This window comes from Mytilus galloprovincialis, chromosome 13 (assembly GCF_965363235.1).
Source record: "Mytilus galloprovincialis chromosome 13, xbMytGall1.hap1.1, whole genome shotgun sequence".
In the NCBI taxonomy this organism is placed as follows: domain Eukaryota; kingdom Metazoa; phylum Mollusca; class Bivalvia; order Mytilida; family Mytilidae; genus Mytilus; species Mytilus galloprovincialis.
The window spans coordinates 15,579,091-15,602,834 of record NC_134850.1 but is presented as its reverse complement, the minus strand read 5'-3'; the positions used below and the strand labels follow the sequence as shown (position 1 = coordinate 15,602,834).

The 23,744-nt window shown below is 32.9% G+C and overlaps 2 protein-coding genes across 3 annotated transcripts in view; both read right to left on the bottom strand.

Annotated features, from left to right (window-relative positions):
* LOC143056063 (uncharacterized) overlaps nt 1–14,689 on the bottom strand; it is a 32,726-nt gene extending 18,037 nt beyond the window's left edge. The window contains exons 1-3 of one of the 2 annotated variants that reach the window (XM_076229139.1): nt 14,110–14,689; nt 8,893–9,076; nt 8,306–8,491 (exon numbers count right to left, since the gene is read on the bottom strand). In XM_076229139.1, the coding sequence (XP_076085254.1) occupies nt 8,306–8,491; nt 8,893–9,076; nt 14,110–14,579 (840 nt within the window). In that variant the 5' untranslated portion in view covers nt 14,580–14,689. Of the gene's footprint in view, nt 1–2,973; nt 3,027–8,305; nt 8,492–8,892; nt 9,077–14,109 lie in introns of those variants that run through there. The other variant, XM_076229140.1, reaches the window with a different exon arrangement.
* A 1,620-nt stretch (nt 14,690–16,309) lies between these two features.
* Nucleotides 16,310–22,126, bottom strand: LOC143057412 (uncharacterized). The gene is made up of 7 exons (XM_076230717.1): nt 21,743–22,126; nt 20,835–20,889; nt 20,093–20,207; nt 19,805–19,876; nt 19,104–19,346; nt 18,679–18,723; nt 16,310–16,353 (listed from the first exon to the last, which is right to left on the bottom strand). Exons 1-7 carry the CDS (start codon nt 21,820–21,822, stop codon nt 16,310–16,312), a joined length of 654 nt encoding a protein of 217 aa, XP_076086832.1. The 5' UTR covers nt 21,823–22,126.
* Nucleotides 22,127–23,744: the final 1,618 nt, after the last annotated feature.

Below are 23,744 nucleotides of genomic sequence, written 5' to 3'. Positions count from 1 at the left end.
AGTCATTACATGCCGATTTATTAATATTAAGTGTCGTTACCTGTGATAAGGTTTCAACAGGTGAGAGATAACACCTGTCATACATGAGATTAGCAGGTAATTGTTTTCTTACATTGACACCACCCTCGAAGATAACGGACCATGTTGGTAAACACCAAAATATGCACTGACTTGCATAATGGCAGATTACGTAATTTGTGAAGATTTGACTCGCCCTTGGCTGTACGAATTTCTGATGCTGATAACATCAACTGATAACGACAACTTTGAAATAAATTTCTTAGTAATTAGGATGATACACTAAGAAATGATTATCCCTGATAAGAGAGAAAATAACAAGAAATCTTAATACACTTTTTTGAAATATTTGCTACTGGACAATCGAATCTACTGGGGTAATCCATGGTCTTCACGTCCCTAATAATATCTTGCCACAGGAAAGTATAAAACCTACTAGGTTGATTAATTGTCTATTTGTTCTCTTCCATATCAACATATGAACTATTTGCCACTTGACAGTAGAACCTTCTTGGTTAAATCATGGAAGTATTATATAATACTTCCATGGTTAAATCATTGTTTTCCTATTTGTGCTCATCCCTAGTTATATTCCTAACATTTGCAACTGGATGGAATAATTAACTTGGTCAATTAATTGTCTATTAGTTCTCGTCTCTAATAATATACATGAAATATTTGCCGCTGGACAGTAGAACCTACTCGGTTGATTCATTGTCTATTTGTTCTCGTTCCTTGTAATATAAATGAAATATTTGCGGCTGGACAGGTTGATTAGTATATTTGTACTCGTCCTTAATAATATACATGTAACATTTGCCGCTTGACATTGAACAAAACAAATAAACCAATCATAAACGAAGTTTGTAGAACAAATTCAACATAAACGTAGGTTGACAGAAAATGTGCATTTATAATTAATATTTCTGAATTGTTGATATGAATTTGACGTCTTATAAGTAAATATTATGATATAACATTAATACCGTCCTTTCCCTTGAGATTTTTCATTGTATTTTATAGTAATACAAAAATCAATCAAATCGGCTATAAAAATCACGTTTTATATTGTATAACATTGTATTACTTTGACACAAATATCTTTTTATTAGAATTACTCTGTCAGATAACAAATATTTTCAAATAAAAAATAGATAACAATACTATGATTTTTGGAGGTCTAATTCCCTGTATCACATATCTAAAATGTTTAAAATTATTCCGGGTGATTGTAAATTCTTATGTCCTTAGCCGAGACAAAACATGTATTTGGTGATTTGGTTCTTTTTATTAGGGGTTGGGGTCATCTTTTGTAAACTATTGACAAACCCATACCAAAAAAACTCCAGATAATTACGTTAACCACCATTATTATAACCATTTCAAAGATTATTTCCTTTTGGAGAGCCAACAAAAGTTACTAGTGAGAAGTACTACTGTCAGTATTTCAAAAGCTGTCGATAAACGTTAAACAACAACAAAAATCAATCAATATTAATTGTTGCTACATTTGTAATGCCAGAAAATGTATTCCATAAAAAGAGGGTTGCAGCTTTGTTTAAGTTTTAGATTGCGTATAAACAGAACTAGCAATTAGAGTCAAACGAACGACTTCTCATGAGTATTTAACTCAAAATGTCCAGACACACTTATCTTATTCCCAAACAAACCACATGGTTGCAAAACAACATTAAAATTATAATTTCTGTTAAATTCAGCATACGATCTTTTAATTTGTTTCTAACACAAAATGCCAAAGTTTAATGTGATAGAATCACAAAATGTGGACAAATTTATCCCTTGAGAACAATCAGAACTGAACTTCACTTGTCATATCAGCTTCGTATATACGGTAAAACCCGCTTAGTGCGAAGTTAATAATTAATGAAATGGAAGTTTATATACAATATATAAAGGTATAATAATGAAAGACCCGAAAGGCTGGGTATTAGAGGACTGTTACAGCCTCGGTTCGAGAGATATCGTTAACTTGTCTTGAATCAGACAGGACGCGTATTAACAGATCCTTTAATGAGTCAAACGAACGCCTTCTCGCTTTGGTCGTTTTTGTTAGACAGCCCAGTTTAAAAACTAAAATTATTTACAAAACTACTAAATATGCTTAACAAAACCTACTTGAATAACGAATACTACATGTTTACCTTAGGCTGCTTGCAATCCTCGTTTAAATAATAAAAGCATTTAAACAGATTTATTACTAAACGTGTTCTTAGCCTGAATATGCATGATATATTTGCCACTGGACATTTGCAAAACAAGAATTAAATCAACCGAAATTAAGCATGTTGCATCATACCCGATACAAAAACCAAAGAAACCGGGGAGTTAAATTCACAAAATTCATAAATGGGCATGAAATATTTGCCACTGGACATTTGTAAACAAAATTTAATCTGATAATCGAAGTAAAGCATGCTGTATCGTACTGGATTGTTACATGCACAAAAGCAAACGATACATGAGAGTTAAATTTACAAAAGCCATATATGTGCATGAAATATTTGCCACTGGACACTTGCAAAACAAGAAATAATCAACCTAAATAAAACATGCTGTATCGTAACCGATTTCTACATGCACAAGAGCCAAAGTTACCTGGGTGGTTACATGCACAAAAGACAGTCAAAACAAGGTGTACAACTTCCTGAAATATTTGCCACTGGACATTTGAAAAACAATAATTAATCAACCGAAACAAGAGCATGATTTATCTTACTTTAATGTTACATGCACCAAAGCCAAAACTACCTGGGTGGTATCATGCTCAACTTCCTGAAAGGCAGCACTCGCACCCGCAAAGTGGAAAGGGATTATTATAAGTTGCAATAACTTGTTTCCCAATCCACTATAATTAAAAATTTACTTCCTAAAATATTTGCCACTGGACATTTGCAACCAAATTAATCAACCGAATTAAAGCATGTTGTGTCTTACCTGATTGTTACATGCACAAAAGACAAAGTCAAAAACAGGGTGTACAACTTCCTGATCACAGGGCGATAATAAATATCAGTTCATCACGTAGAGATAATATGCAATTTTACAATGTCATTTAAAAAAATAACAAATTGGGGTTATCTACCAGAAAGGTGTGAAAAAATGTGGTTTCGACAAGCAATATTATAATAAAGTGATTTAAAAACGTTCAATCGTTCAAGAATTCTATCAAAAAGGACAGAAAACAAAATTATTAAATCATGGTGGTATTTTCTCACGCCTACAAACATTGTGAGAATATAACCGTTCTCAAAGTTTCTAGATTGAACCGTTGATGACTGTAACGTCCAGTTGCCGATGTTTCAGACGTATTCAACATACAAGTGACTGAAGATATACGTAAGGGACAACATTTTTTTTAATCGGCTTAAAGACGAACCAATTAATGTAAAACTGAAGACTGAGCTCCACGAACCTCGCCAAAAAACGGGGTATATCTCCTGAATGGTAAATACTCTCCTCCACATATATAAATTTGTCATTTCTATATCATAAACTACACAAACAGAAGCCAACGTAATCTATCATAGCTCTTGTTAGATAAACACGAATACAAAACAAACATTATAAACGTAATTGCTTTTATAACAAACTAAATATAAAATATATCTATAGGCTATAAAAGGTTATGAGATTGCTTCCAGGGACCGTTATTTGGTTGTTTGACACTGAACGTCCAATGGCAAATATTTCAGGCATATCATTTTCGCTCCCAACAGTTTCATGAATATTTGTATTAAAAATAAACATTGCACTTCTTTTAAATGGCATCTTATAAAATGTACATATACTTTATATAATCAGTTAATTTTATTAATTTTAAAGGTCTTCTGAAATAAAATATATATCCTACTGATCTAATGTATAAACATAAAAAACATATATATATCTCTGATTTTTGATGGAATAAAGATTAAGGATTGCGAACCCTGCACAATTTTTATGCAATGTCGAATCACTGATTAAAATTACGTCGTAGAAGCATGCATATATCCATGCTTAAGTGGGTATCAGCTAATAGTAGGATTCAGGTAATAGATGCGGATCCTGGAAAGAGGGTGTTCCTAACATACCCCTTTCTAACCAGCAAAAATATCATTTCTAGTAATAAATCTTTAAACAAAAAAATGTGTTGCATCACTGCTCTTGGTGCTATTTTTTACCACTAGACAATTACGCATCCTCACATTTTGTTCGTACCCTGATCCGCTTCGATAAAGCAAAATAAGTAAAGAAATAGATATGACTCGACTCTTATATATCATCAGTAAATTGCGAGATAAGATTATCAAAACTATCATACATGCAGACCATTTAATTTTGTGCATGGCTACGCCTTTAAATTGCAGGATACTTTATTTTTTCGTTTTACATTTACTCCTACACTAAAGACATGCTTTAAATACCTCACTTAGTATAAATGCACTCGATTTCATGGTTTTTCCGTACCCCAAAAACAATAATGAGTTCAGTCAGAAAAAATGGGACGATTAACATAAAAAAATTAAATAAAATCATCAAAGTTAGTATAAAACTACTGGTACCACCATCACTGACGATGAAGAATCACAGTGGACTATTAAGGACTGGCTTTCTAACGTTTGGAGATCTTTGGACTGGGGGTATAAGTTGGGTTTTTTTTTTACATTTAAAAAAATCTGTGTACCACGCAAGCATCAAAATTTTAGAACCGCCATTTACCCCCAGAAAGATCGTTCCTTTACTTCCAGACACAATCTAAAGAAAAGTAGGTGTAAGGGTATATGTCAACGAAACAGCAGCCTTCCGATACATTCAAACAAATAACGGTGTGGGGTAAATGCTAATGAGACATGCAACAACCTATGGGCAAACATAAACCGCAAGGCGTATTTGTAACGAAGTACCCTTTTCAAATACGGTTCTTTTTCCTCAATTTGACATGCATTTGAATTATTAAGAAGCAATCAGGCTGATATTAAAATTTAGTTCTATAATGAATTAACTCAGATTTTGAGGGCATTTATGACTTTATAGATAGAAAATAAGCGTTCAATGACATTTTACTGAATTTATTGGCCTGCATAATATTCTCAAAATCAACATAAGAATATTTTAATATAAAGGCTACATGCTTATACCCAGAGACATATATTATATGTTTCTGTTATACCTAATTGTGCAAACAAATCCTATTCTAAAGACATGAATCAAAAAATCAAATTATTATCTTTACCTTTTGAAATGATGTATGGTTATTCCAAGGTTAGAACTAATTTTGACTTATCACATCAATGGGATGACATGAAAGCAGACGACAGCTTGTGTGACGTCACACAGGTAAGAAAATTGCCATCAAATAGATCAATGAAGGGAAAATCAACTAGTCTACCTTTTATCGTGTAGAAATAAAGAAAACCTCATTTATCTTGTTAAAATCATCTATTGCAGGTTTTATTCAAACAAAAGTGAAGATCGACAAATTATCTACTAAAAGACAAGATAAATTAAAACAAAATGATATGGTCTTCAGATACATGTTTCCAGATTTTTTAAAAAGAGGGTACATGTACCTCAAAGTAAACAGTCTATGTATTAACAATAGATGTGTCTACATACCCCTCCCCTTTTTTCCACAAACACGTGCCTAGTCAGTCTTGCAAATGCTTTCAACAACAAAAAAACTTTGCGAAGATTTTGATTAAACAGCCTTGACCTTGTAAGTTGATGGTACCCATGACTTTTTAACTCAAGGTCATCGCGCTGACTATATATAGACAGAACTGGCTCTATTTTATGCAAAGAAGGTTCTTAATTTCTCCATTTTATCCATCTCAATTTTTTTCTATATATACAAAATCAGGCTAACTTGTACATGTATATAAGTATTAAACTACTGAGAAAGTAAATTGAGAAGATCTGCGCTCGATACAAAAATAAGGAGGAGTATAATATGCCATATTGCCAATGAGATAAATAGCAACCAAATACAAAGAGCAATGTTTAGAACAACTACATTGTGTGCATCTGACTGTTTGGATATCAACAATGAGCAAAACCCCAATATTGTATAGTCGGTTTTAAAATCTCCGGGAAGGCGACATGCGAAACAATTCAGTTAAATTTCTACCGAACGAATTTGCGAAAACAATGGCAGACAGCAAGAAACGTACACCACAAATATAATAGCGATTGAGAACACATAACCTTTCTCCCGAAACGATAGGCCAGTAATAAGGCGAAACCCCAGGTAGTATCACAATTTGTTTAATTTCCACCCTAAACCCGAATAAATATCGGCTTTTCAACTATATGTTAAGATATCAGTATGTTTTGAGACTCAATATATATCCTTTTTTGTCTATTTTTAAACATTTTGGCTAAAAGTGTCTGGTAACAGATTTTCCCACACCTTCGATAATTGATCCATAAGTATCGCATATTTTAATGATAGTTTTTAAAAAATTAATTTAATCAAAAGCCGCAAACTTAAACCCCTTTTAGATTGATGTTGGCATTGATTATAGCTTGCGACCAGTGTTTAAACTACAAAAAGCAACCGATAGAAGTTATATGCACAGATGCTGCATGTTGAAGAGAGGATAAATATTCTGATAACCTTGTCCTGCTTTCGGAGGTAAAAACAGCATAGGGAAACTAAGAGTAAAACCATTAGTCGACAGGATAGATTTGTTTTATTAATAATCTTGTACTGCCTACCTGGTTTTCAAAACAGCATTGAACACGTTAAATAAAACCCTTGGGCGATAGAATGGATTTTCTAAAATCTTTGACCTGTCTACCAGGTGTAAAAATAAAAGCCTTTGAACTTAATTCAAAACACTAAGGAGATAAGATAGTTTTTCTAAGAATTTTCTTGAAATATACACATGCTGAATACAACTGAATAAATACCATATATCATTGACCTACTATTTGTTTAACATCTTTAATCACAAACTTAAGCAATGCAAAAGTGTTAATGTCAATAGTCCATAACTGAGTAGGCGAGGTTAAATAATCTCAATTTATGTAGATTTGAGATGTTCAAATGGTTATACAACTTCATACTGTGCATACCAAATAACATTGACCTACAACGTGTTGTTCTTTTTAAACTTACATAATCACAAATTATAACATTGTTGACACCGCCGCCACCGTAAGCAGCATATCTTATTCTCGCCTTCGCCTCCACAAAGTCAAAATAATTTGAAATAGTTTTTATAACGGTAGTAATCACCTCACCTAAGTCCTTAGTGACTTGTTTCTCTCAGTTTATATATTTCACTGACATAACAGTTTTTTCTCACGATACTGTTTAATGTTTGGTAAACAGTGTGTTTTGAAGTTAATACCATTGTTTTCAATTGTTTTTTTGTGTACTTCCTAAAGATTCAAACATTACAGTAATGTTTTATCCGGTGTACTGGACTTCGTAACTTGAATCAAGACAGAAGATCATCAAACTCTAAATCATAAACCAAGTGTTGTTAAATATTTGAACATTAAGTACAATCATCTCTCCAAAATTAGGTTCAAAGGTATGTCGACTGTTTAAAGCTGTATATATTATATTATCTTTTACATACAATACACATCAGAGAAATCAGTTGAAGTCACTCAGTTCATAAAGGCGACTTTTTTTCTCTTGTCTCTCTGGACATTCTAACGCTACTGCTCTGAAATCGTTTATTCAAACAAACAAAAAATAATTAAAAAAATCAAAACATTTTAGCGTCAAAAAACGTTTTTCTTGATTAACCTCCATTAGGAACACTGAAAGCCTAGTACTGATATATGTAAGTACAAGTAAAGAGATGTATGAACAAAAGGAACCGCAAATTAATAGCCAAATCCGGCTATGGCCAACTTTGCCAGAGGAAGTTGAACCTTGGTTCTTAAGGATTTCGAATTTCAATGATACCCAAAAAAAAATTTAATGGAAACGAATTGTGTTTGTTTTAAAAACAAACTAAACATGAAAGCCTTAAGAAAAACATTTAGCAATCAAATTTGCAGTTTATCTGTTCCAAAGTAATCCAAAAAAATAAGTATACAAAAAAAAACAATAATGAATCTATCGAACCGAGTATAAATTCTGGTTATATATATATTGCTTAATAAAACGGTCTTGTACTTTGGGGGATCAAAGACACAATGGCCTTTTACAAGACTTGTCAATTGTATGACATACGTCAATTGTATGACATACAGTCAGTCTCGAGTACAAGTATTGTACATAACAATTTGAAGCCCTCCATTAATACCTCATTACTAAATTCAATACCTCAAAATGTCCCAGTTCTGCAGCATTGTGAAGTGGACTTCCTCCTAGATTATCTAATGTCACTTTAGCGCCACCTTCTTTCATCATCCATGCCACAACAGACGCCCGTCCATTGGTTGCTGCAAAATGAAGACAGGAAGCACCGTCTAGGTCACGGTCGTTGGCGTTGCACCCTTGCTCTTTGACCTGTTGTATACATTTTTTTCTAATTAATGATGCAATTGTTAAGACTTACATTTCAAAATACATGACCAAATAAATTGTAAGGAAACACAATTATTAATTTTTCACTTCCTTTTCTTTCTTTTTTATATTTAAAGTGGGGCCTACTAAATTTTCACTAATTATTCGCTAAATTTTTACAATGCGGCTTTTGCTTTTTTTAAGTTACATTTTTATTTGCCTCGTCTTAGCTAAAAAATACTATACATACGTCCAATTTCTTCGTCGTTTCCTAGTTTATGCTTTGAAACAATGATAAGAAAGCCTCTTATTTAAATCTTTAATAATATCACTAACAACAACACCGATGTCGTATCTTATTGGATGTATAAATATAATTTTTATTTCTCAATCGTAATACTGACCAGCCATTTGACAACGTCTAAATGTCCCCCTTGAGAAGCTGCGTGTACATAAGACATTCCATCGAAAGATTTCATTTTCATATTTGCATTTTTCTCCACTAAATATTTGAGTATTTCTAGATGTCCATATTGACAAGCGAGGTACGCTGGTGTGGCTCCATTATCAAGCTGCAAATTAATCGACCTGAAATAGTAGTTCAATATTATTTTTTTAGGAAGAGTGACCCAGCGTACGATACAGTTCCATGCAACCTTTTAATGGATAATGTAATTTCAATGGTATTTCAAATGCAGTGCATTGCAAAAAATATGGTTCAATCCAATTTAATTGAAATACATACGTATGATGCGTCCAGTTTTTTTTTTTTTTTTTTTGTTATTTGCCAATTTACAACACGACTAAACATACCATTGAAAGTTAACTTTGTATTAAGATTTAAAACATGACAACATATTTGTTTCTCGTAAACGAGATAGTGTTTTTGCATATATGCTATTGATAAACAAAAAATTGCATTGGTAGTTAATAAAAGGCTTTGTTTAACAGGTGACAGAGCTTAACAATGTGAGATGTTGCTACTGTCTAAAAGTGTCTATATACTTGCTCAGCTGAGAGCATCTAGATGAAACCATCGCGCTATATTTTATATGAACGGTCACTCATGATCATACTAGTTAGCGTTTATATGTATTGTTAAATAAAATTGAGAATGGAAACGCCTTATAATATGCATTATCTTAGAGATAAACTGAGAACGGAATGAGGAATGGGTCAAAGCAACAACAACCCGCCCCAAGTGCAGAAAACAGCACCAGGCCATAAATTGATCTTCAGCACAGCGAAAAAGTCCCACACATGGAGGCGGACGTCACACTGATCTTCGATTAAAGACTTATTGCATTTATCTAAGTGTTTGTTTCGATTGATTTGCCTTCCCCTTTACGTACTGTATACCAATTACCCTACATCTCTTATTTACAATGACTTAATCAACACATATAATTCTATTTATGGCTTGATATACATGTACTTCGGAGATAAAATGTTGATTTAATGTAGATATATTTGATACAGATTGCGTTATCCTGAAGTTATCTATAATAAGTTTACACCTAAATATTATTTTATATTCCGCATGTACTAATTTTCTCCTCTGGTCGGGATGTTGTCTCAGGCTTTGACAAAATCCCTATATTCATTAAATTTCTTAATTTCTTAATTTGTAATCATTTGCTGAACGATCCTCTAAAACATCGTTGAACTATATCCTTTTGCTTTAACCCTTATATATTTTGATGTAAATTATATACACTCAAAAGGCTAACATAGACATGAGTGAATTTAATATACAAGTACCGATTTCATTTTAAATCCATGTACTGACCAATGAGTTTATAATGATACTATTGACATGCCAGTATAGTCCTATCTAATCTGAGATAAAATAAAGATTATGAAAATACTGTGCGGTTGGTCCATTCAAAATTAAATTCAGCAATTCAAGTATCCAACAGAATCGTGTTTGCTTGAATAATTTCAGTGCATTTAAGCATCATGTTTCGTTTTTTAGTCTGGTTCGACCCTGTCCCAAACGGAGATCCAGCTCAACCTCTCATGTTAGAGGGGACCACGCTACAACGAGACAACGGAGACGTAGACTACTCGGTAACATTGTCCTTTCAATTAGCCGAGCGAAAGTTTGACCGGGCGGGTGCTTAGTAAACAGTAATAGTAGCTATAGGAGCATGTACACTATTCTGGCAAAATCTAAGGAGTAAAAGACGCTGTGTAGTACTACTTTAAAATACCTTTGATTTTATTGAAATGATTGAGAAAAGTCTTACATTTAAATATTTCACAAGTATCCATATATACATGTATAAGAGAAAATGAAATTTGAACAATTAAAAGTGAAAAGGGCGTATATATGTGATGCTAGGATAGTATTGTTAGTCAATCACATACGAAGAAAAACATTTAACACCAGAATTCTAAAACGTTGTGTCAAGTTTATTATATATAAATATATATGAATATAACTTCATGGATGTATTTCCGCACTCAGTATTGCGTGTGGGTCATAGTTTAACACATCTCATAAACCATTGAAATGATAGACATATATACAAGTACATGTCTCAGATAAGCGTAATTTAAATAGATTTCATACTAAAGATTTCAAAAGTGAATAAGGTTATTACAAATGTATAAGTTGTTTGATTAGCCACTTGAAATAAAGAATAAATAGAGGTTTCTTTCAATGTCATTTTAATATGAAACTTTTACAATGTATTTGAACCCATTAGTTGACAGATTAAGCAAACATACACATGTAAAGGGGTTCGACTGTGTGTTATCACCAAAGCATTTTACCAATAACACAGGGGCAGCCTTAAAATGGGGTCCTTACCAGGATTTAAGGGGAGGGGGTCCACCAACTATATTTCCCCGATTCAAATGTATTGATCGTCCCAAAAGGGGGGGTTCCAACCCCCAGAACCCCATTTGGATCCGCATAAAACATCTTACCAGTATGGAATTTATAAATAAATTACAATTAGGTTTTCCTTGATATACACGAACGTAACAAAATAAGTTTCGTAACGTGCTATTTCCTACCTTAAGTCTTAAGAATTCATAAAAATTTCTGGAGAAAACACTATATGTAAAAAACAGATTGACCCGGTATCTTATGATTGATTGGTGTTTGATTAACACCCAGTGGCAAATACTTCATGTTCAGGACAACTCGAGAATAAACTACTACGGTCTGTTTATTGGAACAAAATATGCTTGGACTCTAAATGGTTGATGCTATCATAGGCGGATCCAGGGTGCTCTCCCCCACCCCTTTCGTGGAAAAATTTGGTTGATTATATAGGGAATCACTGAAGCATGACTGGAGCGGGCACCCCTTAGTTCAGTCAGCGCCCCCCCCCCCCCTTATGAAAAGTTTTGGATCCGCCACTGGCTTTGTCGTTTAAAACTATATTAACTGTAGATTAAAGTAGCTACATGTAGTCTGCTTTCTTGTGTATCATATGTACTTAGGTCAGCTTATCTGAACATTTTCATAACATTTATATATAACATTGATACTAGTCAACGGTATCTAGTCAACTGATTTCATTTCCCAAGTTGAAGGACAAATCAAGTGTATAAAACTATAAAGGAATGTAATTATGCCCCATTTATAGGCATATTTCTTTCTGGTCTGTGCGTCCATTTGATCGTCTGTCCGTCTGTCCCATTTCAGGGTTAAGTTTATGGTCGAGGTAGTTTTTTATGAAGTTGAAGTCCAATCAACTTAAAACTTAGTACACATTTTCCTTATGATATGATCTTTCTTATTTTTATGCCAAAATTAGAGATTTTATCCCATTTTCATGGTCCACTGAACATAGAAAATGATAGTGCAGATGGGGCATCCATGTATTATGGACACATTCTTGTTTTTACAATATATTAATTAATGTCATGAACATACATTTTGAACGTACAAGAAAGGAGATCTTGTTTTAAATTTTAAATCATGATCACCATGTGGAAAATATTTCAAAAATTATGATAAACTATCACTTCATGTATATCGTACATGTAAAAAAAATGTACTTAAAAACTACATGACTGTATAATAGCAAGAATCAAAATACTGTCATTACTGAAGAAATACATTTGTTGTAAATATCAACACGGACAGCTAAAGTGAATGATGCCAATTGTTTAAACTCGTGGATCCTCACATGATTCCATTTAATGGTGGTTGTCACTGTTTATTTTTAACATGCCTAAGAAAATCCTTCAATATAGACAAAAAATATGAAAAGTTTAGAAAATAATTAAAATTTGAGTTTTTGATTGATTAATTTATTTCATTTTTATCACTGTTTGTGCATGAAAACTGGTTGTCCTGTTCCTCCTGGTCACCATGTCAGTGAATTTTGAGTGCACATTGTAGCTACAGCTAAAAGTTTTAGGTGGTTTAATTTTTTTCATACTTTCTTGTAGGGTAGCTCCTGGTTACAATATATAATATATAACATGTATAATGTACCTTTTCAGGGACATGTCAAAATAATTGGTGAATTTATACTGTGAAAAGGTCCATCAGGAAACAACATATATTCAAAAAGTTTAATACATGTACAATGATGTACTATGTATACTATATTGAAAATGCATAACCTGTTTCAACATCATGTACCATATTAACTATCACCATATATTTACAACAGGAATACAAAATGTTCATTACCAATAAGAGGATGACAGTTATTGTACCCTTTGTCATGTTTGTGGTTGGAGTAAGGCCATCAGTGCCATATACAAAATAGATACATACATGTACATGTATAAAAAATTAGAAACATCATATAATTTCTTTTAAAAATTAGATGGATTCAGAGGCCTTTATTGTTAAGTTACTGACAATACAATGTTTTGTACTTGTCTTGGCAGTTGAACTTAATCCTGTAGACCATGTAGACTGATGTTTATAAATGCAGCATTTCAAAAGTGTTACATTTGTATCTAATATACAAGAATTATGTATTCAGATAATGATTTTTTTTATAAACATACAAAATTTGTCAGAATACTGGTCCTATTAATTAGCTAGCAGTTGGAAAAGATTTTGGTGCAGATTGTTAAACTATTTCATCCTTCTTGGCTATGGACAGAAATATAGAAATACCTTTGGGCAAAATGTTGGAATGCTGAGCAACCAGAATGGCAACTCATGATCAAATGATGCATATATGTGGCTCTTGCAGATCTTAAGCTTTTTCTTATGTTTTCCATGCAACTTTTAGAACTAGTTAGAAACTGCTTTATTTATTCTGTCTGCTTTAAATTTGCATGTACATAATGTACTTATAATCTAGTTTAGAGCTTTACATGTTTGTGCTTGCTTTTATATATGAACATTTTTGCTTATGCAAAATAGGTGATTTACTTTGTATCTCTTATGTGTATGTGTTTTATGTCATATATATCTTAATTGTATGTGATGTCATTGGTACATACATATATGTTATTAGTGTCAGCAAAGAGCTCTACAGAGCTTATCACATGTTTATAATGTTTATGTAAGTTACCCAGACTTAAAAATAAAATTTTATATTCTATGCTAGCAATACGTTAGTAGTTCCAGGAACTTTTAGTATAACAGTCCCAGGAAGTGCCATATTATACTCTTTTTTTGTAATTGTACCTACCGAGGAATTTCAGTGAGAATTAGTTTGACAACTTTCAAATTCCCTCCAACTACTGCAAAGTGGAGACATGTAGCCCCTTTTTTAGTTTTCAATAAGAGATCACAGCTAGTATTGTTTATAATCCAATGCACAACCAAAAGCTGTCCATATAATGCAGCAATATGAAGGGGCGTGGCTCCAACATCGTCACCTTCATCAATATTTACTTGAGTATTAGTCCACAACCATTTCACAATATCCAAACTCCCTGACGCCGATGCCTCATGGAAGGCCGTAGATCCGAATTTTGTTTTCTTCGACACGTTAAACTGTTTTGTATTTACAAGATATTCAACTAATGTCACGTTCCCACCCCTACAAACATAATGTAAACAATTGGCCCCATCGTCGTCTGTCGTGGTTTCGTCAATATTTTGTGACTGGATGAAAGTCAGATCACCCTTCTTAGCTGCAGAAAATATCCCTTTCATTTCTATGTACACAAAATTGACATTCTTTATGTCGAACCAGTTTATTTAATTTCACTGTTATCTGATCTATTCGTTGTCATCTGTCCAAAATAACTCCGGAAGTTTATGTAGCCGGCCTAAAATTGAAATCGGAGACGGACACTTCTGGTTTTGCGTTTTGGTATCAGACCACCAATTAAATTTCACTATCTGTTCAACCAAATTTTGCAATTTTCACAGCTTTCTAAATATTTTACCTTAAGTTTAACTTCATAAAACCAGAGACATATGTCTCTGATAAAACCAGGTATATCCTGAATTGTACATGTATCAGCTTTCTTCATGCCAATTTTCAACATACCGGTTTAAAGCCTTCCAGTAAAAAAAAAACCTCATTGGGTCAAAACTGCGACTAGAGGTACCACAGGCACTCGTCTCAGATTTTTTTCTTCTATATACCCTTATATAAAAGTATATTGAAAAAAATATTTTCTGAGACGAGTGCCTGTGAGAGGTATTCTAATAATAACCCCTGGTTTTCTTGAAATCTTAAATTAGTACTATAACACACCCGTGATATCGCGGGTCCGTGACTGATATATAACTATGTGTATGCCTTATTTTAGTATTGGTATTGTCATCTGATAAAGTCATGTCGATTATAACATGTATAAGGTGCACAGTTTTCTCTGCTTTCAAAATCTTTCTGTTTGTACCCGTCGACCTGGAACCTATCAATTATTGGTAATATTAATAATTTGGAAAACAAAAGGGCCTGGAATGGAGTATTTTTTACTCAACAGTATACAGCAAAATTCTAAATACACTGTTGATCACTGTTTGGTGGTGCGCCTTTCAGATTGATGTATAACTATGCGTATGCCTTATTTTAGTATTGGTATTGTCATCTGATAGGTGCACAGTTTTCTCTGCTTTCAAAATCTTTCTGTTTGAACCCGTCGACCTAGCTGGAACCTATCAATTATTGGTAATATTAAAACAAAAGGGCCTGGAATGGAGTATTTTTTACTCAACAATATACAGCAAAATTCTAAATACACTGTTTGGTGGTGCACCTGTTAGATGCGGAACGTACAGATAAGGTATAGATAACAGGTGAATATACTATTGGTATCGGTGTCGGACTCGATCCGGAACTTCTTTAATTATTGGCAATATTAATTACGTGGAAAACAAATGGGCCTAGAGTGGTGTAATTTTTAATCAACACCATTGTACTATATTAGTTATATATAAAGTTAAATTCTTTGATTCATCGTTTTTACGTGAACAAATTGGACCTCGTAATTTTAGTATTATACGGATACTATGGCGCGCATTAATCCTCAATATTAAATGCAAACTCATAGACCAGTAAATTTTAGCTCAAAATGGTCTAAATATATTTCTCTTTCACAAAAAGTTTCATTTCTGCAAATTTGTTGGTTAGTTTAAGTAAACAAGGACATCAAAAGCACTATTTTCTGTCACGGAGTAGGCGGGCTACTTTAAAAAAAATTAACTCACAAAAGATGAATGTTGAGAAAGTGCCTCACTAAATTCTAACATGTGTTACAAGCAAATATGATACAAGGTAAGGGACTACAATTTGAATTTTATGGAAGAAAAAGGGGGTGTGCATGAGGAAACAAAGTCAGGCTGAACTAAAAAAAGACGTGAGGACCGAATGAAATATCATCGAAAGGCTGGACAGAGATTACAATTTTTTTAAAAAGGCAGGACAAAATGTTTCATCCTACTTTAGCCTCCCCATTATAATCAAATGGCAAGCTCCCTAATGAATAATATACAAGGCTTATAATACAAATATAAATTTTTCAGAAGAAAAAAAAAATTCGGCAAAATATGTACACTGGGCTTCATGGATAGATAGTTGTGGTCCCATATCCTTTGTTTTTCTATTACATATATATGTGTGTATTAAGGTCTCTGCTTGAGTCTCGAGACCTGGTCAACAGAATATGAATGTGGTTGATTAAAAAAGTTATTTGCTCTTTAATAGCCCTCCAAACTATAGGAACAAAGAGAAACAACTCTAACACAAATTTTCTTAATGGAAAACGAAATAATTTGTCACTGAGTGATATCGACGCCCAGCAATATCATGTCCATCAGCTTAGCTATTAGTATTATTTAGAATTGACTGTATAAAATATCTTTTACGGGGGGATATCTTCTTGTATTTAACTTGATGGATTTTGTCTTATTGAATAGTTATTTATTTCCGTGTGTTGTTTAAACATGTTAAAAGCAAACATAGGTCACCGTACGGCCTTCAACAATACCGGCATACGCTAAAACCGGACAACACTGCGGTTGTAAGTTTATCACTGTGCTTCGGCATGATGCGATTGCCTCACTATTAAGATTGAGAATAGCCAGTTTTCCTACCGAAGGTCGATTGTTCTTTCCGATTTCCTCGACTACTACTTCCAATAAAACCGGACCGCCAATGCCATAATTAATCCAAGTGTTGAATGTGGAGAATGTGAATGTGCTAATACTGTGAACAGCAAATTTATTGAATTTGCCAAAAAATACCTCCTCTAACAACAATTGTTGTATATAAAATTTTACCTTCATGCGTTTTTTTCTTTAATTCTTCTTTTAAACGTCAATTTGTCCCATGTTACCATAGAGTTGTCTTTTTGATAATGTTCCGATATCCCTTTTATCAATATTCATGCATATTGTGTCATATATCAAACTTATTTCCAGTGTATGTTTACTATTTTTTTAAATGTCTTGTTGATTGAGTCAAATCATTTCAATTGATATATCAAAGTGTGTCTTTTTAGGTTGTAATGTTACACTACTTTCTCAGATGAGGGTGAAAGTTTAATCCCACTGCATGTTTATGAATCTGTCTAAGATCAAGAGCCTGTTGTTCAATGGTTGTCGTTTGCTGACCGTGTGGTCCAAACAGGCATTTCTCGTTTCTCGTTTTATATACATGGATTCGTTGGTTTTCCTATTTGAAAAGGCTACGTGTTGGATGCCATACCTTGACCTATAATTGTTTACTTTTTATACACTGACATGGTTTGAGAGCTGTCTCATTGGCACTTATACAACATCTTCTTAGGGAGCAACCATTTAATTTCAACATTCTTTTTATTTTTTCGACGCTATCAATAAATTTTTTTCTTCAAACTATAACACTATAAGATATTGAGGAATCTGGATTTAGAAAAAAAACAATGTTTGTCATCTGCATGACCACAATATATTTCCCCCATCGAATTGGGAACAGAATATTTTTTTTAGGGAAAAAAGATACTCTCCCTCCCTTGAAGTTAAATTGTCGTACTCTTTACAATAATAAGTCAGTAAAACAATACAATTGATAAACAACTCACAAATTAAAATTTATTTGAAAACAAAAATCACTAACAAAAACAAAAATAATCACTAACAAACAAAAAAAAATCCAGTTCATAATCCATCATATCGTTAAAGCTGCATATTTCTATTGAAGCTGTCACCATATTTACTATTTTCCTGAAACGAAAATAAAATTTTAATTTAATTTCTTTGATATACATCAGAGAGAAAAAACCTCCTACCTAAATGCGTCCTATCGATACCTATATTTTGGTATTATACAGAACAAAATCAGTAACTGCGAATACTTTCAGATCTTTACTTTGTGTTTTTTTGTGGGGTGTTTATTTGGTGTTTTGTTTCGTATGATGAGGTAATTCCTTTTTCAATTAATTGCCGTACCTTGTTCTTTTACTGTACGAACGACAGCGGTATAACAAAACAAAGAAAAAAGACTAAAAGACAACAACCACAACTTAAAAAACTAATTTTTAAAGAATGAGCAACAATTACCCAACCAAAAACCGGGGGTTATCTCAGGTGCTCTGGAAGGGAAAGCATATCTTGTTCCACATGTAGCATCCATCGTATTACTTAAAAGTATGCATTAGGACTATAGTATACTTTGAAGGCATATCTTCATAACGAGACACTTATATTGCTGTTTGAAGGATCAGTCAAGATTAAGATTTTCAAGTTATTTTAAACGATTAAAGAAACTCACCGAAATAACTCTCTAGCAGTTGTACATCTCCGACTATGGACTTCAGGATACCTTCATCTTCCACCATATATCCTTCCACTTCATTTATTGCTGCGTCTGTGAAAAATAATTTATGAATATAGTTATAGAACCCACTGGTGACTTGGTTGGAGAGTTGTCTCATTGGCACTGATACCATATATTCTTATATCTAACTAAGATTTTAGAAACAGCGTCCCATGCAACTCTTTCTGTCATTTAAGCTCAATGTTTTTTATGTATATAAACGTACAACGATCATTAGAACACACATAAAAAAAAACTCGGAAGCTTATTGATCTTTAATATATATTTAAAAATAGATATAAGATTTTTTTTAAACAAGCTCATATCATATTTTCAAGACGAAACCAATGCGTACAGAGATCTACAGACAAATTCGCTGATATCCATTTTGATTGACGTCAACTTTGTAAGAAAAATAAAATAATACATACCAAAACGTCCCCGAATTTCAGCCAACTGGACTTTCAATTTCTCACTATTGGCCTTTACGTTCAAATTTATGTCTAGTAAGCTGAAAGTCGTGTATTGATTGGACCAACTGTCTTTGAGATAATCTACATCGTCTTTAATTGGTTCTAGATCCCCCTTTCCAGGAATTATTTCTTCAATCTTTTTGAATCTTTTCTCCATAGCCTTCGACTTTCTTTTCATATCTTTAATTAAGCATTCTGTGTCTGGAAGTGAAAGTTAGAGATGTATATAGTTTTGTTGTCGGGGATAGAAATTTCTTTATTGGAGTTATTAAAAAAATTCTGAAATACTGTTCTCAAATTAAGAAATATTTCATTATTTGTTCCTTACGACTGAAATAAAGGATACATGTTCCATGACGATCTTCTGTTATTCTATATTCTGTAAACCCCCATCAATAAACACACTCACCGTATTTTTTATGCTGAAAACTGAAATTTTACATTCTTTCACCCATCTTCTTTTTCTCAGAATTAGTTATGATGCTTAACCTTGCATTGCATCATTGAATTTAAATAATTTTTTTTGAAAAATGCGATAATATATGTCAACGACTTAAAATAAATTTATGGATATAAATGTAATACTTTTTTTTCTACTGCATATTGAACAACCCTAAATATATGGATTACATTTACTAAAATTAACATGTATTTATTACCTGAGTAAAAGTTTGAAACATCAGACATTTCTTCGTCACCTTTAATACATTGGCCGAAAACTGTTTTCATTTCTGAAAAATAATTAAGTGAAATAACTGAAATTGTAATAAAACAATATCAAGTAACCAATTCAAAGTTGCTAGATAACTTTAAAAACGTGCAAATCATTTTTTTTATTGTTAAACTTCTGTCATTGTGTTTGTCAAATAGAGTATAGGGAGCAAAAAACATAGTTGCTTTAACCATTCCCCCCTCTTGTCTCCACATTCTATGCTAGAGTACTTTACCTTTCATTTCTCTCTTGAGTAGTTTGTGTTGATAGACAGCTGCAAGGAACAATACACCAATCAGAAAACTCATTATGATCTCCTGACAAGTATAAGGGCATCCAAAAGTCATATTCTGAAGAAGAAAAAAAAAGTCTTTCATACATCAGCACAAATATGTATCATATACTAGTATGTTACAATTAGGATCTATCCCATTTATAACACTGCATGTGTCATAGTGGTGATTTTTATATAAAAACAATAATGTTGTATGATTGCTAATTAGACAACTTTCCACCACATACCAAAACATAGAAGTTTACAATTATAGATTATCGTACAGCGTTCAACAATGAGCATAACCCATACAAAAGGATTATCACTATATACCGTACCGTGTTGAAATATATGAATTCTAAATCCCGACACCCTATTCATTACTATCAGTACTGCAGATGTGACAGACCATGGTAACATATAGCTATTTCAGTATGCAAGTAAAAATAAACGTAGATTTATCTAAAGGGAAATCTTTGTGATTTATATTTTTTTTTTTAAATAGTTAAATCGCTTGCATTCGGGTATCGTTGTGGGAATGGTTATAATATTTTATGATCTTTCATATTAGTGAACCTATCTAAAATGTAAGATAAGCTTAAAAAAATTATGACTTATGACAAGCTCTAAAAATGAAATTTCGAAACTACAAAATTTTTAAAAAGCCAATGTAATACTTCAATGTTATGGTGTGAACCCTTACCTCGTAATCTATAAATTCTAGGTCAGCGGGGTCGAAGGTGAATACTGGTTCCATGCTGAAACGAACAAAACAGACGGATTAGCATATATAACAAACTGCATTTGTTGCTTGTATACATATTATATACATGTATACTTTATCTAAATAAAAATGAAAGCTAAATGTACAAAATACAGTTACGTTACTGATTATGTAACTGTAGGCGGTCGGGCTCAGATGCTTTCACTGAATTTTGTGGTACTGAAAATTTTACCGAGTTTTATATAGTAGTCAAACAACAGACACGTAGTGTGTTAAACATGAACGGCTGTAAAGGCGCGATGAAAACCCGTTCGTATCTCTTGCCTACTTAAAATCATGAATTTACAAAGTAGTACATATTATATATTATTTCTTATTTTATCTTAAAATCATGAATTTTTTATCATCCTCCAATAGAAATTTATTACGGTAACAGTAAAAATGGTATTTCGGGATATGCACAATATTAATACTGGTGTTTTGCCCTGTTAACACCTTTGTTACCGGTAGTCTGATACAGATGGGTTTTGTTTATATGGAATTAAGATATTATATATGGTTAAAATATATATGTTAAGTAATTCACTAATTAGTTAAATTGTATGAATTATCAATGAGGCTCTGGATGGGGGTTAAAGAAAAGAGAATAAATTAATACACAAAGAGCAAAATTGTAAATAATAGAGAAAAGTATGCCACAAAAATAAAGAATAAAAAAAATGGGATACTTAATAAAATTATAAAGAATAGAGAAAATAGGCAAAATTTACAAAGAATAGAGAAAACGGTGACTGACCAAAAAAACAGAATGCAGTTGCAAGTATTTGATGAATCCAAGCAATATTATCACGACCAGTTCAGTAGAGTAAAATAGTGTTGAGGCTTACCTAATTTTATCTTCTGGTTTATTAGCAGACTGCAGAACCATAACTGTTACCAGTGATGTCAACCATACAAAGACAGCCATGGCGAATGTTGATGATACAAGTGGTACTTATAACACGATATCAGCAAATTAACAACACAAATTTAAGAAGACAATATAAAACACACGCTTCAGGTTGTCGCGCTGTTGCGGTTGTCAATGAGGTTCACATAACGTCACAGTGATTTTTACTTTGTGACCGTTACATGCACAGTGACGTCGGGCAGTCCTTTCCGCCGGTCGAACTGCATGGCGTATGCGATCGAATAAGGCAATGTATAAAGGGATCTACCTTATATGAATACAAATAATATCGGTGTACTGAAATGCGGGTTTCTTTTAAACTGAAAAAAAGATTGCATATAATGTTACAACATCGTTTATTTTTTCAATTAAAGAAATACTTTACTTGTTTTCAAAATTCCAATAGGGGACATACTTTATATAATTATATCAATAAACCATTTTTTTGAGACGTTTCGGCCATTGGCCTTCTTCAGTTCTTTATTTTTCCTCACAACTACATGGATGACATTACATTTGTATTTCCTTTTTCAATCATTTAATAGGGTTGAAAAATGATTGAAAAAGGAAATACAAAGGTAATGTCAGCCATGTAGTTGTGAGGAAAAATAAAGAACTGAAGAAGGCCAATGGCCGAAACGTCTAAAAAAATTGGTTTATTGATACAATGAAATAATTTACATTGGAAGAAAGTTACATCAGGATTGATAAATCAGAATGTAATGGATTGTTTTAAAGGAATGTACACAGAAGACTAAGTTTATGATGTGTGTATGCATTGGGTTCCAGAATTGGAATACCATTATTTTTCACCGGTCACTCGTTTATTATGACTTTAAGGTTTACAAGGCGATTACTTGCACAACATCATATAAACACCGGTACACTCATATGTATTTTATTGGTTTTCGAAACTGAGATGCCGCTAGATGGGTGACTGTCAAGCGTCCAGTGGCAAGTATTTAGAGATGCATATTTGAATTAAGGATACGTATTATGAATTTACTACAAATCTTCCTTTGACGCAGGGTGCATGGAATTTTAACGTGCTAGTTCACAACATGCACAATGTAGGACCACTTGTCAGTGTCTCATTTTACCATACTCGGACACATTATTCCGACTACAAGCAGACCAGTGGATTTTTTCTGGAAGTGGTTCATTAGTATTTGGCACACAATGTTGTTGAGGTATGCAACTTCTGTTGATTATCAGTAAAATTATAATTAAATGTCATCCAAATATTCATCATAAGTTATTTTACACCGAAACACAAATAATTTCAAGTTTCCCGTCGGGGCTTTTTATAGATTGGTTAGATGATTAGTTTGCTGTATGTTTTTTTAATTCTCATTGTAATGTTCAAGGCCATACTATTACATCTCAGTGTGTTTATCTCTGGTGAATCTTAATCTTCCAATTGGAAGAGAGTTCTTTAATATTATGAGGGGATGGAGGAGGAAGACGACGACGACGAAGATGATGATGAATCGGTATTTAACATCTAGTATAGCAAATGTTACATGCAACTCGGAACAAAAACATGTTAATTTGATAGGAAAACCTGATTCGAACTAGAAAGACCCACTGGCACACATTTAACCATAACATGCTAGTTCACAAGGTCTGCAAGAAGACTTGGCGTTCTATCAAGATAAATGATTCTGAAAACGAAGCAAAAGTTCAATGTCTAATGCTTAAAAGAGAAATAGCAATTCTCGATTTCCAATTCTTTTGTTAGGTCTGGCTTGTATCGAGTCTACACCCTCCACACACTAAAGACAGACTGAGGTGGTCAAACATAATTTAGATGTGGACCAGTTGCATACATTGATAGGAAAACCGAAGGGCAGAAAATATAAAATAATGAGTTACAAAACTATTTCTTGTTTGTGTATGTTTTGGAGGGAATCTTTGTTTGTTATTATTAGTGGTAAAGC

Excerpts from the sequence above, each read along its gene's own strand:
- LOC143057412 (XM_076230717.1), bottom strand. The coding sequence starts at position 21,822 with ATGGCTGTCTTTGTATGGTTGACATCACTGGTAACAGTTATGGTTCTG. Across the intron at positions 20,208-20,834 it reads TAGAATTTATAGATTACGAG|AATATGACTTTTGGATGCCC; the intron begins GTAAGGGTTCAC and ends TTTCTTCTTCAG. Across the intron at positions 19,347-19,804 it reads TGTTTCAAACTTTTACTCAG|ACACAGAATGCTTAATTAAA; the intron begins GTAATAAATACA and ends TTTCACTTCCAG.